The 17832-nt window shown below is 41.3% G+C and overlaps 1 protein-coding gene and 1 pseudogene across 1 annotated transcript in view; both read left to right on the forward strand.

The window, feature by feature from the left end:
• Nucleotides 1–17832, forward strand: part of TAF1B (TATA-box binding protein associated factor, RNA polymerase I subunit B) — a 56574-nt gene that overhangs the window by 19229 nt on the left and 19513 nt on the right. The window contains exon 8 of the mRNA XM_073001482.2: nucleotides 2860–2959. Within this exon, the coding sequence (XP_072857583.2) occupies nucleotides 2860–2959 (100 nt within the window). The remainder of the gene's footprint in view (nucleotides 1–2859; nucleotides 2960–17832) is intronic.
• LOC140703578 (U1 spliceosomal RNA) lies at nucleotides 1393–1522 on the forward strand (annotated as a pseudogene).

Genomic DNA, 17832 nt, shown 5'->3' on the forward strand with positions numbered 1-17832 from the left:
TTACATTTCCTTTCATCCACCTCCTCCCCATGCTTATAGAAATGTCTCAATGACAGATGACATTGTTGTGCAACTCTGCCCAGCTACAGCTCAAGCCTATATTAAGTTAGAAATGGTTTGTCTGATTTGGCACTGCATTGAGAGGTCCCTTTTAGTTGTGTGGAGGATAAATAGTGGAATTAAACTATTTAACAGCTGGTTTTCCTTATTTAGGTTATGTAAAAGAACAGCAACACAAAGCTTAACCCATTCACCAGCAGTAGCACATGCTCAGCATAAGACCAAACCTCGGGTTTCTGACATAATTGAACATTTATAGCATACAAGGCACAACAGGTTAGGCCACACAAAGCCAAAAAAACTGAATACAAACTATAGTAGCTGAAATCAGGAAGCAGGTACTGTAATCCAGTTAGAAGTCATGAGGCACAGTTAGTTTCCTTGCTGCAACACCCTTTGGAAATGCATTCTCTATTAGATACCCAGAACTAGTTGAAAAGTTTGCAAGTTGAATCCAAATTTCCCATAGAAATGCATTGAAAATTAATGCATTTTTATGGGGGGGGAGGTCAGAAACTTTAAAAAACTTAAAAGAAAGTCACTTACCAGGTACTGTAGACTGAGCCTTGCTCTTCACAGTGCCTTGGTAGACCCCAGAACAGCCAAAAAAGAGCCTTAAACAGCTAAAAGCCAGCAGGCACCTGGCAGACGGCAGCCATTTTGTGCTCTCCTCTGCTCCTGCTCCTGCTCCTTTCCCCTCCCCTCTCCCTACCTAACAGCTGATCGGCGCTGGTCTGAAAGGCTTTGCAGGCAGCTTTTAAAGCAAGTACCTCTATGCACGTTTCTACACAAGCAGGTTTCAGCTCAGACGGAGCACCTTTTCACCCAAGCACAGTTTAACCCCAAAACAAGCAGCTTTTAAAGCAAGTACCCCTATGCACATTTCTACATAAGCAGGTTTCAGCTCAAACAGAGCACCTTTTCACCCAAGCACAGTTTAACCCAAAACAAGCAGCTTTTAAACTACATTTTACATTTTAAAACGACAATACCAGGCAGTCCCAGGTCTCTCTCCCAGCAATCTAACTGCTTGGACTAGCAAGGAAGCAGACAAGCAGCCTCTTCACTAACTGAAAGTTTGAATTTCTCCCCTTTCCCTGCCTTCCCCACATATTAGGTACGCTAATATCTGTGCGCTGGAGGATTGTGGGAAGAACATCCAGCCCCTGATAGGGATCCTGTGGGGCACCCCAAAACACTGAGTAGGTCTCTTGGCCTCTTTTGGGACTGGGGCTATGCAGCCCTGTTCTGATCAGGATGTGCAGCCGGGGGGTCACCATGCCTTTGGGGGATAGGGCACAGAAAGGGAAAGAATTTTCAGGAGCCATTCCAACTCATACCTGGCAGGGGAGATACCATTATTGTAAAAGTGGTTTCCCAGGGTAAGGCTCATCTATTGCACTCTGGATGTGCTGCCCCCTGTGATTTCCCCAAATGTAGGAAAATCAACTGCTTGAGGAGCCTCGTGGTGCAGTGGTTAAACCGCTGTACTGCAGCCAAAACTGCTCACGACCTTGGATTCAAATCCCAGGTAGCCGGCTCAAGGTTGACTCAGCCTTCTATCCTTCCGAGGTCGGTAAAATGAGTACCCAGCTCGCTGGGGGGGCAATGTGTAGCCTGCATAATTAAATTGAAAACTGCCCAGAGAGTGCTTGAAGCGCTATGGGGCGGTATATAAGCAGCACGCTTTGCTTTGCTTTGCTAAGTGGGGGACTGTGTGGTTTCCCCTGGTCTTTCTAGAATTACTCTTTCCCCTTTGGTCCTTGGCTGTTTTCATTGCCTGCTGCCATAGGCCTGTTAGTCTTGCTGGTTTTCCAGGTGGGCTGTAAGAAGCAGATCCTGGAAAGCCAGCAGTGCAGAACGGTGGGGTCCAAACAGCAAGCAGTCTTTGGTGCCAGTTCAGAGGCCTCCCAGCATGGCAGTGGGAGGCTTCTGGGTGGTGGTGGCTGAACCCTTTTTTACTGTATTCGCTCCATAAGACGCACATACTTTCTCCCCCTCTGTTTGGGGGGGGAAGTGTGTCTTATGGAGCGAAAAATACGGTAGATCCTGACTCTGCAACATCTGAGTAAGATGACTTTGGGGTACTTTTTCAGTGCCCGGTTTTAAGAAGGATCTGGCTGGGCTCAGAAGATCCTCTGATCTTTCTGAAACAGTGATTCACAGCTTCTGGGAGTTTGGGACTTTAGCTCCTAGGATAGTGTCCCCACTGACATGGTGAATAGTCAGAGTTTCTGGGAGGGGCAGTCCAAGACATCTAGCAGACAAAAAAATTAGAACCCCTGTTCTGAAGATGGTTACGTTGCTATTATGTTGCATTGTTCTGAAGAGTTCCTCTGTCTGCACGAAATAGTATTTCTCCATTCTTTTGCTCACCTTCAGTAGTTCGTTCTTGTTGTATGATGCAGGTGTGCAACATAGAAATATTAACAAGATCTTAAAGGCTGATAGCACATAGTCATTGTAACTGATCAGTTAAGGATGTTTTAGATGTAATTTTCAGAATTTTATTGAAGATGTATGCCGCCATAAGTGTAATTGCATAAACGAAATTACTGCTAAATAGTTGCCACATGCATTCTTTGCTATGTAGCAGTTGTACAACTTGGTCTGTGACTGGGTATGAAAGTATCCACTATTACATTTATATCAATATAAATCTCTAGTATGTTCTGGCCAATATTTAGCAAATACTGTATTAGAAACATTATGCTATGCTGCTTTCGTATATGTCATGTGATGCATATTGAACTAAAGCAACATGCCCATACTGATTTTACTCTTGCTACTTTAATGCAGGCTGGTAATGGATGGTCATATTCCTTACTTGAATGCTTTTAAAGATTTCCCAGAGGAGATGAAGATGTATGGGTCTGATTTCAAGATATTTCATGTACAGGTGAGTTCTGTCCTTTTCTCTTTTATGAAAATGTTTATCTGGTAGTTGTATGTAACATGGCTGTGATGAGTTAATTATAGCTATGCTTTAATTATTTTTAAAAAACAAATACACAGGTAATAGTTACTCAGAAGCCTTCCTTTATGGAGTGCTACTGTTTTGATTTTATATTTGAAACTATTGTGCAATCATTTTGTAATTTGTCTTCTAAAGAACCATGAACAAAGATGACTGGACCCTATTTCATCTATAATGGGATTAGCAAAAGGCTAATCTAATGCCAGGCTTGCAATGATTTTCAATAGATTAGCAATATTGTTTGTCCCCAGTTGTCTAACAATAGCAAAAAGAAAAAGGGTTTCTCCCTCCCCACACTGGAATGAGATAGGAGAGAAAACCAGGAGTAGATTTCCGTTGAAAAGGAGTTGGGAATTTGGCCCCTTCTCCTGATGACAGGTTCCTGAGCTGAGTGTGAGTTGAGAGGTGGTGTGCTCCTTAGTGATTGATATACATGTACATCTCTGTGTTCCAATAAAAAGGAAATACAATAGATTCTACAAACCTGAGACCCACACACCTCTGTCTGGCTTGAAAGAGAGCTTAGTTGCCACATATGTGCACTGAAGGCAGAGCTCCAAATAGAGAAAAGCTCCTTGGCTCATGCTCACTAGCAGCCCCCAAATATCGTATGGTACTTGGTTTCCAATATGGTGCCCATAGATGCCTTTCTTGGCACCTGCCCAGGCTTCTCATTGTTCATTTCTTGCCGTGGATAGCTGCATAGTTTAGTGCTTGGACTACAGCTACCCATTATCTTTGTTTCTTTCCACTAGGATGTCTGTGAGGCCCAGACAATGAAGATGATAGGTGCTCTGTTAGGAGTCTGTTTGCTGATTCCTAACAGCACAGCAGAGGAATAAATCTGGGACATATCCCAGGGAGTGAGCCAATGGGGAGAGCTAACAAGAATTGGATGAGGGAGAGGTGATAAGGAAAAAGTCTAGTGAATGAAGAGACAAAATAAAAGGGAAGACCAAGGAGACAACTTCAAAGTGTTATATGGTAATGGACTTTCCAAGCATCATTCAATGTGTTTGGTCACATCAGCAGGGGTTTAGACTAGAGATGGGGGTATTCATATATGAGTACAAATATTCCCCCACAGATGGAAATAACAAGGGTTTGGCCCCATGGGGCCGGACTGTCCACTCACCATTTCGCCGCTGATGCAAGCTTGGTGGAGCCTTCCTATCGCGCCATTGTACCCAATAGATTACAAACCTCTCTGCCAGGTTGCAAAGTGGCTAATCCATTATGGACAACGGTGTGATAGGAAGGCTCTACCGAGCTCGCATCAGCGGCAAAATGGTGAGTGTGGAACCTTGTTATTTCCACCTGTGGGGGGACCTCTGTCTCTAGTTTAGACTGTGGGCAGAGGGAGAGATGCAAGGTCAGAGGTAAAGATAGATGATCAAGGCCTGTGCACAATAAGAGGAACATACTAAGTACTGTACCTCTAATGGGGCTCAATAATAATATTCATTAAAATGGCCAAAGGAAAGCAGGCCACAAATTACACAATCTCTGGTGTCTGTACTGTATATGAATGCCAGAAGTATAGGAAACAAACAAAAACTGGAAATACTAATTTAGGAGACTAAATATGACTTGATGGGGATAACTGGAACTTGGCGGGATGACTCCCATGACTGGGAATACAGCAACTGAAGGATATAAATTGTTCAAAAAGAGCAGAAAGAATAGAAAAGGTGGTGGAGTCACACTATGTGTCAGAAATGCATACTCCTGCACGGAAATACAGGAAAATGAGTGTGTTTGTCCCATCAGGAGCATCTGGATTAATATAACTGGGGTGAAAACAAAAAAAGAACATAGTTCGGGCCCACTACCCACTATCAATCAAGAAGAAGATATGGATGAAACCTTTGAAAAACAAATGGCAAGAATTTCAAAGAGACATAAATGTAGTAGTAATGAGAGATTTCAGTTATCTTGATCTCTGTTGGGAGGCAAATTCTTCCATGTATGGCCCTTCCAATATATTCCTGGCTTGTGTCACTGATAATTTTCTCCTACAAAAAGTGGAGGAAGAAACTACAGGAGACAATTAGCTATCCTTGAGTTGATTCTAACCGATAGAGACGACTTGGTGGAAGAAATATGAGTAAGGGGAGCTTTGGGAGAAGGTGACCATATTCTACTTTTCTTGATTTTAAAGGAAGCAAAACTAGAGTGTAGGTTTTGTTTCCTTTAAAATCAAAGATGTATCTTGGATTTCAGGAAAGCCAATTTAAATAAACTCAACAATGATAAATTAGGACCCATGGCAGGAGATCTTAATAGGAAAAGGAGTCCAAGTTTGAGTGGACAAATTCTAAAGGCAGAACTATAAACAATTCCAACAAGAAAGAAAGAAAGAAAGAAAGAAAGAAAGAAAGAAAGAAAGAAAGAAAGAAAGAAAGAAAGAAAGAAAGAAAGAAAGAAAGAAAGAAAGAAAGAAAGAAAGAAAGAAAGAAAGAAGACCAGTGTGGCTTCACAAAAAGCTTAGAGAGGACCTAAAAGTAAAAAAGGACATATACAAGAAGTAGAAGGAAGGCCCGGTCACAAAGGAAGAGTACAGACAGATAGCAAAGAATTGCAGGGATGGAGTTAGAAAGGCAAAAGCTGAGAATGAGCTGAGATGCTAAAAGCAGCAACAAAACATTTTTCAGGTATGTGCATAGTAAACAACGGAGAAAATAAACTGTGGGTCAGCTACTCAGTAGGGGTGGGAAAATGATAACAGATGACAAAGAAAAAGGCAGGAGTGCTCAATTCGTACTTCCACTTATTCCCCCCCCCAAAAAAAAGATAGTCTGTGACCTCTGTTGAGGTGTTGTTTCCTGAGCTTATTGATCATCTTTGTTTTAAAGAACAGTACAAGGAGATGTCTTCCCAGCTTGAGGTAGATGAAAGCAGAATGTCAGGAAGGAGTGTTTTCATTGTGGAAGCCCTGGAGGTTCAAACTGTGTCAGTGTGGTTCGTCCAGTTTTGGGTTAGCTAAGGCTTTGTCTGATCCAACAAGGGATCTTTCATAATTCAGGCTTTAGAGCTCCTACCCTTTAAAGACCTTCACATCATTGGACACTTCATCTAAACACCATAACAGTGATTCAGTTTGGTAATCTTCAGTGACTGTAGCAAAAACAACAACAACAACCCCACAACTTTTTGTATTTTTGAATACTGTTCAGCAACCCAAAAACACAAGCTTCTTGCAACAAAGTGTGTCAGGGAACAGTCTGGTTTGTGAAGGCCATCAAGTTCCAGGAGGAATGGTTCTGTAACCTAGAAGACTTGTGCCATAGGAACCAAGCTGTGTCTTGTAGTCTTTGGACACAGCACTGGGGGTACTGCCAAATAACACATCCTTCGTGTCTTTATGCAAGCTGTTCTTTTTTGGGGGGGAAATGAGAGCTAACAATTAATACCTCTGTGCATGCAATAATAAATTATTTGTTTAGCATTCTGTAGAGATGAGTGGGGAGATGCTGAAATTGCTCCAGGTTTAGTTGCATTTACTGCATGGTCATCACAGTTAGGCTCATGTGCCCCAGTGCAAAATACAGCGATCAAGCTCCTCTTCACCTTCATTTCACCCCACCACAAGATTTCTTAAACATTAGTAGGTGCCATTAAATTTTCTACAAGCAATAGTAGAAGCATAATTCTGATTAATACAATCCTACCCTGTCTCCACATCTGGATCCAGCAAGAGGGGACTCTTGCCCCTGTTAGCATAGGTAAGAATGCTGCTGTCCCGGTCAGTATTCCATAGACACAGGACCAAAGGAAGAGTAGGAGCATCATAGGAGGGGTTGGCCTTCACAGCTTCCAGCCGTAGGGCCTTGGGCAGTAACCAAGGAGAAGAAAATACGGGTTTATAGTAAGCAGTGTTACTCAGCCTGGTGCCATCTCTTTTTTCAGCAAAAACTGGCCTGATGAAGGTTGTCATTTTTTTTTTGTAACCTATTTTGATACAGAAATCCTGACAGCCAATTACCCATAAGCTTTGCAGCCCCATGTATGTTTGCAGGGAGGGAAGCAGACTACAGCTGTATTCAAACTAGGGGATAGAGTAGAACTTTAGGGATGATTATCTGTAGTTTATAGGCTTTATGAGCATTATACCAGTGGGACCTCAGCTCTTGGTATATTACTTTGTTATATAATTCTAAATTTTGGGTTACCCACTTCGATGTCCGTTTTCTCTTTTTGGCCTGTGCACACAGCAGCCAAAATTACGTATCTCTGTCTTTTTGAAATATTATTTCCGTTTTTTATTTTTACTTCCCTTCACCTAAAAGATTTCAGTTCGTTGTTCAACTGAGTTGTACTGTTCATAGGTCTCATTAAAGGTGGAAAAAGTTCTGAAATGATTTATCTTTGTCTCTTTTTTTTACATCACAGACACTTGACATGTTAACAGGGGTGTGTAAACTTTTTACATCCACTGTAGAAATGTTGCAGTTCAGCCTTTCTAACCTCATGTTCTTCAGAGAAGGTGGACTACAATTCTCTGCACTCTGCAGTATCAACCAGTATATCATTTTTCCCAAGATAATGGAGCCTTAGTCAATCAGGATTTGAGTGGGAATGCAGGCTGAGTTTTGTCTCTGTTTTCTACATGCTAAGAAAACTTGGTGCTTTAAGGTGGAGACAGTCCTGAGTAACAGCTTGATTCTATGATCTCAGAAACTTTATGTTCTTTTTCCCAGCTGGCCTACAGGCCAGTACTGTATATTATTGCAAGAAGTAAATTTCAGTGTTTGCATAACTCCTTTGTCTGTCTTCCACCGTAACTTTTACATCAACTCATCCTTTTTTCCTCCTCATTTCCCCATATGTTTTTGTAACATTTTGCCCAAAGAAGAAATTGGGGGGGTCACAAATGTTGCACATTTTAATAATCTTATCATTGCCTTAACAAAGTTATTGTACAGTATTTGTATGGATTTGGGTAATCCTTTATATCTAGGTACTTATTTGGTCCACAACCAATTTCAGTCCCTGGTAGTTTGAAATAAACCTTTGTGTTTTTGCATCTGATAAATATTGCAGAATTAAAACAGCTTTAAAATATGAATTATATTGCAAATATCTTGTAAACTACAGACTTTGTATTCATTTCTATTCATCTTAACATAGTACATACTGTGTCTTGAAAATAGTTCACATCATATCTGTTAGCACTTAAGCTGCTTTAGCTGCAGCCTAGCTATTGTACAGTGCACTGTTAAAAACCAGTTGATATGTCTTCTTTGAATATTTTCCATTTGTTGCTGTTTGAGAAGTGTTTAATTTGCTGTTTTTTCCTTGAAAAAGCCTCACCCTTTCATCTCTGATTACAAATCCTTCCTTAGTGACATTCAGTGTTTGCCTACTTGCAAAAGAAAAGAGAAGTTTCTCACTTTATTCTTTTTGAAGCAGAAGATCTGGAGAATGGCAATTAATGCAAGCATGAAACAGACAGGGTACACCCATTTGTACAGCCTTTTTATTTTATTTATTTTTTTCATTTTTGGTAGTACACTGAAATCCACATTGAACTTAAATGGATTGAAAATTGAATAGTACCAAAACACATTGGATTCCTGAGTGTTTGTGGTGGGATGGGCAGGCATTCCATCCCAGCCTACATTTTCCATTCTGACTACTGCAAGTAGTTGCCCTCAGAAGGAGGAAAGAGTGTTCCTGTGGTTCTTATCTCTTCTTCATGTGCTTCTGAGAGGAGCTCAGGAGATCCATCCTGATTTGCTTCTTCCTCCTGACTCTCGCAAGCAGTTCTGCCAACTACACCCTTTTCATTTTCTACTTCCCTTCCCAGCCATATGTTCATACACTTAAGTCCTTGTTCACAAGTAGGTCTTTATTTCCAAAGGGGCTCTTGGTTGGGGGAATATTTTGGACTGCAGCACCAATATCTTGGGTCAGCTGACCGAAATACACCGTAGCCTACCATTCTATGGCTGACAGCTGCTATTCTGTCCAGGTTCACTGTTCAACTCTGCCTCCTGCTCCCTCTCCCACAGCTGCATCTCCTCTTCAAGCCAATATAAATTCAGCAAGTGTCAGAATTGGGAGTATCAAAATGGCCTGTGATTCCTATTTACATTGGTTTCATGAGTTAGTTTGGCTCTAGTCATTGTCTTTGCAGTTCAACAGAGATGGCTGTATGAGCTTTAGTGTGTGAGGCAGGCAGGCTGTGTATTGGCAAATAGGGAATTATGTTTTTTAAAAGCAAGCAAACATTGTTTTGTCTCTAATATACATCTTGCTTTCATTTAATCAGAAGTGTAATGAAATTTTAAAGGACATATTAATTATTGATCCATTCTGTTCACCTGTCATGCCTTCCTGAAATGCGTAAGAGTTCTTATTCCCACCCACCCACCTTCTTCCAAGCTATAGCTCGCAGACTTCTTAGCATTTCAGGGCTTGAACATCTAAATATTTCTTTTAAAAATACCTGCCTAAGATAATTAAATTAGCAGGCAGAGCCATCGCATTTAATATTTTACTCTTAAAACAGCTTTAGAAATGACAGTATGCAAGGGTGAGGCTCTTTAAAAAGACCTGAGGAGGAAGTTCATTTCTGACATTTATTGCAATCCAGTCTATCATGGGAATCTGCTGTTGTGTAACAGAAACTCTGGCTTGTCCTTACCTGTTGAAGCATTGCTTAAGAGAAGAGGAAAATGGCTTACTAAAATGTTGGTCAAATTCAAACTAAGTTTGTCTTTTGCCTTTGTGTATTAATATTTTGTGTGAGAGTTATTGAGCATGAGACATATTCTGTTAGTGGTTCAGAATACTTATGGGCCCATATGGGTCCTGTATATTTGCTAATGTCATGATATTCATTGTCATTAGCTGTCTCTGAGGGCTAAAGAGAGATTTAACCAAGAAAACATAGAATTCATGTATAGTTGCACAGATAATTTAGATGGGTTTCTATACCAATACCAGCTCCTTGTTTATTGTTTAGATTGTGTGAGTTGATGTGTGGGAGACTGTGTGTCTCTGTGTGTGTGCAGGGATAGGGGAGAAAGAGAGAATGTTAAGATGTACAACGTGTGAATTGAACTTGATGAGCTTTTGTTATCTGCCAGCTTTGATTTCATAATACTTCGAGATTAGGCTGTGTCACCTAAAATGAGGATGGTTACCTTAGCCACTCAAGTCACATTGTGCAACATGATGGCACTGCTGTCCAGGTTCGACACATCCCCCTCCCCCCTTCCCCACAGTTTTCTTAGCCATCTTCTCTTGATATAACTGATGCCTTATTTCCCCGAAGAGTTTAATTTCATTGATAAGGTCAGTCTTCTTTATTTCTGGTATTGAAATTTGTCATTGTCAGTCAGTGCCTTATCTCCATAGCTGGGTGTTATGTTCTTTATGAATGTTTATTCCTTGGAGCGAATAAGGATATTAAGCTGCCGTCTTAAGTTAAGCTGTAGGCGTTTCACCCACATATTTGTTCTTTCCTGCCATTTGTTGTCCTTTAATAATCCGAGGCACACCCTCTGTTGTTACATCACTTAAGGACATGTGCTTCATAGGCATTATGAGGTATGTGTCCACCCTTTGCACCACTGTTCTGTTTTTTCAATGCATATTTTACTTTACTTTGCTGCCTTTTTTTAAAATATTAGAAAATCAAAAGGGATTGTGTACTGTATTCTCGAAGGCTTGTGTACTGTTGAAATAAATGTGATGCAAAGCAGAAAAAAGGTAGGCAAGCCAGTAATTCAAATATAACTAGAGATTTAAGGTTATATCAAAATGTATGCATTAAGAGGCTACATCCAGTGTTACATGAGCAAATGTTTGCTTCAGCAGTGGGACCTTTTCCAGGTTCTTCTCATCTTTGCAGCCCTCCCTGCGCAGCCCTGATCTACTACAGGGAGGTCCCGCAAGTCTCTGAAGCAGATTCCGGGGTTCTGTTCCCTTGGCTGCTGGACAGTATTGCATACAGCAGGGTTGGTTTCCCCTAAAGAGCTATCAGTTTTCTTCGGGAAAAAAGAAAGAATTCCTGAACCAAAGAGTATGTGATAATGTTTGTGTGCGTGCTTGGTATTGTGTTGTTGGCCATTTTGGATTTCCTTTTGGAAGTAAAAATGATATCCAGACTCTGGAGTGAAAAGTTAGCTCTAAAGCATCAGTGTTAAACAGTCAGGTAATAAGGATGGAGTTATCCATAATAAGGATGGAGTTATCAATATAATTCAGTCATTTTCTGTGAACATATTATTCTTTTTCAGAATTAAAGTAAGAATCGTTTTTAAAAAGTTTGAAGCACATCATATAAAATGAGTGTATATTAATTAACCTTATACTAAATTCAGCTGCAGATATGATTGTGTTGGGTTTTTTTTTCTAGAGACTTGTAGGTGGTAATAATAGAGCTGCCATTGTCAGTGTGTGCATACTCCATGCCTCTTGTCTCACTGTCATTACTATTCAGCCAAGTTTTTGAAACAAAAATCTGTTTTTGAAAGACCTGTTTGGCCAGAGTCTATAGTAGGATGGGGAAATGTATATGTACAGTATAAGGCAAGAAAAGGCTGTGTCACACAGGATTGATTGTTTCTCCCCAGTGAGTTGAAGGAGGTATCTGCACACAATCTTGCTAATTTTGGGGAGAAAGTGTGCCAGCTAGCAGAATAATATGTACAACTCTGCTTGTTTGAAAGATGAGGAATTCACATTTCTGCACTTGTTTCAATATCTCTGTATCTAAAATACCTAGTGACAAAATAGTTCCAAAAAGAAGTGGTGCCCTCTGGGGCAGACAGTTGGCTAATGTCAACCATGCTCTGTTAATGTCCAGCTTAGCCTATAGACCTGAACATATTGCTGGCTAGGAAGATGACTTGAGCTCGTACTGTGTCCTGTTCTCTGTGAGTGGAGTGTAATACTCTGCTTGTAGAGGTCTCATCTGTTGAGCAAGCTTTAGATCACCTTCGTTGTTTTCAGAGATGCTTTAGGACAGTGGTGGCATTTATACCCCCACCTTTCCTCAAGTTAGTGCAGTATGGCATGTATACCTATTCTTTTCTACACTTTATCTTCATAAAGTAAGCATTTGTAGGACTGTAGCTTTGAAGACTGTTGGAACTGGAAATGGTAATTGTGAAGAAAACCCAGAATTGCTATAGTTTTTTTTTTAAAAAAGAGTTGAATTGCAGAAGCACAGCAGAATATGTACCCACAAAAAATTGTTATGTCTTTTTTGAGACAATCAGTGATGCCATTTAAGTTTGTTGTTGTGTAATCTGTATTCTGATTCATCAGATGCATGAGCTAGACTACAATGGATGTAAACACTAGTAAACCAAAACAATAATGGAATAACAGAGGAATTTTGGTCTGATTTTTATTTTATATATGCCTGTCTACGTAGTACTGAATATCTATGTTATTTGTTTCATGTACCAGTTTGACTGTAAATTTTGCACCTGGTGTGCATCATTACCAATATTACCAGTTCTCTAATATGACTGGCATTGGCAGCACTCATATTGTTGCATCACACAGTTTCTGTATGCAAAATATATACAGTTATAATACTGTATAATAATACATTGAAAAGTGTCCGTTCAATGGATTTAAATGGGGAAACAAAAAATCACCAAAAATTAACGAAAACTCAGAACAAAGCCAAATTAAGTTTGCATAGGTTTCACAAGGTGGACTACCGATTCCAAGCATTTAAAACAGGTTTCAACCATTTTAAGACACTTAAAAATGAGTGAAAACAGACATTGGAAAGCCATTCAAAAGCATTGAGTCGGCTTCAATGCATTTCAGTGGCTTTCCGTTGGGAGAAACATTGTTTCACTTAGCGGTTTCCTATGGGGATTTTTGCTTAAGGATGGTAATCCATTCCCATTTGAACGGATTAACCGGTTTTCAATGCATTCCTATGGGAAATGGTGTTTCGCTTAACGATGTTTTCCCATAGCGATGTTTTTTGGAACCAGTTAACATCGTTAAGCGAGGCACCACTGTACTGGAAATACTAAGATACTTCCCACTGAGCTAGAGAGCTGAAATGTTGTGGTCTTGGAAAATCTTGAAATGGGACATTGATATATTTGTGAACAAGGATGACACAAAGAAATGTTACTTCGGAATGATTACTCTCAGAATGATTAATCTGTGTGGCTGAAAATGTCCCTAATAGAGATGGAGGTATTCGTATATGAATATCCCCACACAGGTGGCGTTAACAAGGGTCCAGCTCCATGGGTCCAGATGGTCAACTCACTGATCCGCCACAAACGCCATGATTCTACCAGTGGCTCCATCGGGTGCAATCTGTGAGCCAGTCTTCGACCTTACAGTGAGGCTTGTCCTCCCGCCTCCTGCCAGGAGTGGCGAGCAGATCACATGCTGCGGAGCCATTGGTAGAATCATGCCATCTGCATCTGCAGCAGATCGGTGAGTGGACCGTCCAGCCCCATGGGGCTGGGCCCTCGTTAACGTCACCTGTGCGGAGATATTCGTATACGAATACCCCCATCTCTAGTCCATAACAATGATCAGTAGAGAACCTGGACACGGAGATATTTTTTTAGCTTCCACTGAAATGGAGCGAAAAAGGAGACCTCCCACACCCACTAGAATGATGATTATGGTACACATATAACACAAAGTAACTAGAAAGGTCAAAAAACTAGACATCTTTATTGCTAACAGTTATAACATGATTGCTGAGGTGTATCTTCTAAAGCAGTGGTTCTTAACGTGGGCAATAATGCCCCCCAGGGGGCGATTTCATTTTTCAGGGGGGCGGTAGAACGAAAAGGGGCGGTGTGGGAGCAAAAGAACAGAAGGGGGGCAGTAGGGGGGCACTGGAGTGAGCCAAACCTGTGAAGGTGACTGCAGCCGCAGTGCTGGCAGTAGATCTGGTGCTGCTGCTGCCGCCAGATGATCCAGCTCTTTCTACCTGCCACATCTCGCCTTTCTCCTTTATGGGAGCACTGAGTGTGGATCGGGTGGAAGGAAAGGGTCTCTTGGGTCCTCACCTCACCCCGTGAAGCGCTGCCTCGCACCCAGGTGGGGAGGGAGACAAGGTAGGTAGGTAGGTAGGTAAGATATCACCTCAGGGAGGGGGGCGATGATAACTTCCTCAATGGCTCAAGGGGGCGTTTCTTTCAAAAAGGTTAAGAAACACTGTTCTAAAGCCAGAAACAAGTGTTAAAGATAGTCTGTAATAGAGCCAAAAGATCACTAAAGTTGTGGAGAGTTGATTGAGGCAGCACAATAGGGGAAAAAGGCAAGGAAGCAGGCAGACACTCACCAAAGCAACCAAAAGCACCACAATATCAAGAATAAGAGAGAAGGGCTCTTAGCTACACCGAGCCAATAACAACCATCTGTACAGTACTGTACAGTGATACATTGGCATAGTCAGATAATCACAGAGGCCCGTACACACCCATAGAAGCAAACAGTCACTTAATCCCCCACCAAATATCCATCTTTAACAGAATAAATATATAATAACTTGACAAAATAGCAATTTTTAAAACACAATCAAATTGGGGGGGGGGAGCCATCCCCACAAGGGATGAATAGGCAAACTAAAAAAAAAAACACCATACAAAACCCCCTATGCCAAAAACCAAGAGAAGAAAAACAAACAAAAAGGGAAAAAATTAAGCCTTCCCACTCCACAACCCAAATTAATAAAATATGGGGAAATTTCTCTCCCCATCACCACTACCTCTTGATGCCTTCCCTTCTTTGGTCTTAGCAGACAGCAACAAGTAGGCCAAGCAACAGCAAAAATAATCCAGGAAATGGACCCACCCCCAAGGAAAAAATCTCCAAAGAAATCAGAGGAGTGTCAAAAATTATACCAAGAAGACAAGCCTGAGACAGGCAGTACTCGATAATAACAATTCAGTGAAATGGGGGAAAAGACAAAAGAGAAAGAATTGAAGATGGAGAGGCAGGGGGGCAGGGAGCAAGCAGTCTGTGATGGAAGGGACCAAGAACTCAGCTCACCGTAATCTGAAAGGGAATGACTGAAGCAAGGAGCATCCCTTCTTGTTAGATATCAGTCAATTTTATAGATTCAAAATTCCCACTTCTTCCCATTACTTCTGATTACCTGTTGATACTGACAGCTCTCTCAGTTCTATTGGATGAAAAATTTATTAGGGAATTTGATATTCAAAGGGTGATTAGACACTGAAAGGTTACATGGAAGAGGGAGTATAAAAGCCCATGAAACTTTTGTGTACCCTTCTTTTGGAAACATGACTCAGTTGTCTTTTAGAGGCTCTCTTTTGACAATTGCCAAAAGAACATGAGTAACATGAAAGAGAGCCTCTTTTGTGGTTTTGGACTTTTGCTCAAGCATGAAAGGCTCATCCCTAGGAGCTGTATTAAGCAGTTCTGTTAACACACACACACATAGGCATCCTTCAGTCTCGAGAGACTATGGTATCGTGCTCTGCATGGAGGACTTGGAACAGCGTCTAGTGTGGCTGAGAAGGTCAATTCGAGAGCAACAATCCCTTCCACACTGAAGACAATCTGTCCCCTGTCCAGCTCCCTGATTTTGATGCTTTCGTGACTGCCTCCTTGCCTCAGCCTGCTGGGCAAAGGTCTCTTCAAATTGGGAGAGGCCGTGATGCACCGCCTGCCTCCAGGCTGAACGCTCAGATGTCAGGGTTTCCCATCTATTGAGATCCATTTCCAAGGCCTTCAGATCCCGCTTGCAGATATCCTTGTATCGCAGCTGTGGTCTCCCTCTGGGGCGATTTCCCTGCACTAATTCTCCATACAGGAGATCCTTTGGAATCCGACCATCAGCCATTCTTACAACATGCCCGAGCCAACGTAGACGTTGCTGTTTCAGTAATGTATACATGCTAAAAATTCCAGCTCGATCTAGGACTACTCTATTTGGAACTTTGTCCTGCCAGATGATACCAAAAATGCATCGGAGACAACGCATATGGAACGTGTTCAGCTTTCTCTCCTGCCGTGCATGAAGGGTCCAGGACTCGCTGCAGTACAGGACTGTGCTCAGGACACAGGCTCTATAGACCTGGATCTTGGTGTATGCCGTTAGCTTCTTATTGAGCCATACTCTCTTTGTGAGTCTTGAGAACATGGTAGCTGCTTTGCCAATGTGTTTATCCAGCTCGACATCTAGGGAGAGTGTGTCAGAGATCGTTGAGCCAAGGTACACAAATTCATGGACAACCTCCAATTCTTGCGTAGAGATGGTAATAGAGGGAGGTGAGTCCACGCCCTGGCCCATGACTTGTGTTTTCTTCAGGCTGATAGTTAGTCCAAAGTCTTGGCAGGCCCTGCTAAAACGATTCATGAGTTGTTGGAGGTCTTCAGCAGAGTGGGCAACAATGGCTGCATCATCGGCGAAGAGGAAGTCCTGCATGCATTTCAGCTGGACTTTGGCCTTTGCTCTCAATCTAGAGAGATTAAAGAGCTTTCCCTCTGATCTAGTCCGGAGATAGACACCTTCTGTTGCAGTTCCAAAGGCGTGCTTCAGCATGACAGCAAAAAATATCCCAAACAGGGGCAGCGCTGTTAAAGAAGGGTTAAAGAAGGGTGTTTTCACCCTGTTAAAGAAGGGTGATTTCAAAGCTGGCTGTGTATATCAAGATGGTTCAGCTGGTGTTCTAACCTCAGCTACTTAGTGTAGAACTTGAAGAGAGAGAGAAAGAACCTTTAATCAATATATGTAAATGCTTTTCCTTTCAAGCATGTGATTATATATCTTACATATTCTCTGTGCAAAAAAAAAAACCACCATGCACTGTCCATCATCATTGGTGAAGACAGTTGACCACTCTCTTGCTTACATGAAACTCCTTCCCTTGGCAATCAGTTCAGGGCTATATGCAAACTTGTTAAGGGTGGTGGGTTTTCACTAGAACTTAAATGATAACTGTTTTAGTCTTATGGGCTCACTCATCAGGGTAGCCATGGGTGGAGTAAATGTGTACCTCCCCAGTTCCTGTATGTTCCAGTTCTGTTTAAACTACTGTATATGCCTGCATACATACATAGGTTTTTTCTTTCTCTCTTTTTCTTTCATTGTCAGAAATTTGTTTACTAGGTAAGCACACTTTTTCGCTGCCTCCCTCCCTCTTCTCTTTCTTTCATGTTCTGTCTTTTTTGAAAAGCTGTATCCTGATAATTTATTTAGACTTGAAAATTACTTATTGTTGTGTTACTGATTTCCAAATAATGGCCCTGAAATTGAATTTTCTGATACAATTAATAGTTATTTCTTGGAATTATTTGAAATGTGTATTGGAGTGGAGAGCGGAAGGCTTTCCAGATATTGTCAAACTGCAGCTGTCTATACAGCACATCCAGTGATGAAGCATGATGGGAGTTGGAGTTTAACAATATTTGATGGGCCACATGTTCTCCATCTCTTATTCATATGAGCATTTAAGAACTATCAATTTAGTTATCATATAACTACTGTACAGTGCAAGATATACTGTATAGCAATGTAGATAATTTGAGGAATTTTTCTCAGGTTTTGTTTTTTCACTGATGATACCCAGATTGTTGACTTACTTAAAGGTCTTTTGGGCAAAACTGTCAGTCTGTTGATGGGAACTAATGAGCCTTACAGAGTGTTGGAATTTTTTAGGAGTGGAGTTTAATAAGTTGGGGTGTGGGGAGAATCCTGTCATCATTTAATGTGACGGTGGTGGCCTTAGCTTACCTCATGTGCAGTGCTAGCACTAACAAAAGCAATCCATCTGCCTACGTTGTCGTCTGTCATATACCAGAACTTCAGAATTATT

Source organism: Pogona vitticeps, chromosome 1, assembly GCF_051106095.1.
Source record: "Pogona vitticeps strain Pit_001003342236 chromosome 1, PviZW2.1, whole genome shotgun sequence".
Classification (NCBI taxonomy): domain Eukaryota; kingdom Metazoa; phylum Chordata; class Lepidosauria; order Squamata; family Agamidae; genus Pogona; species Pogona vitticeps.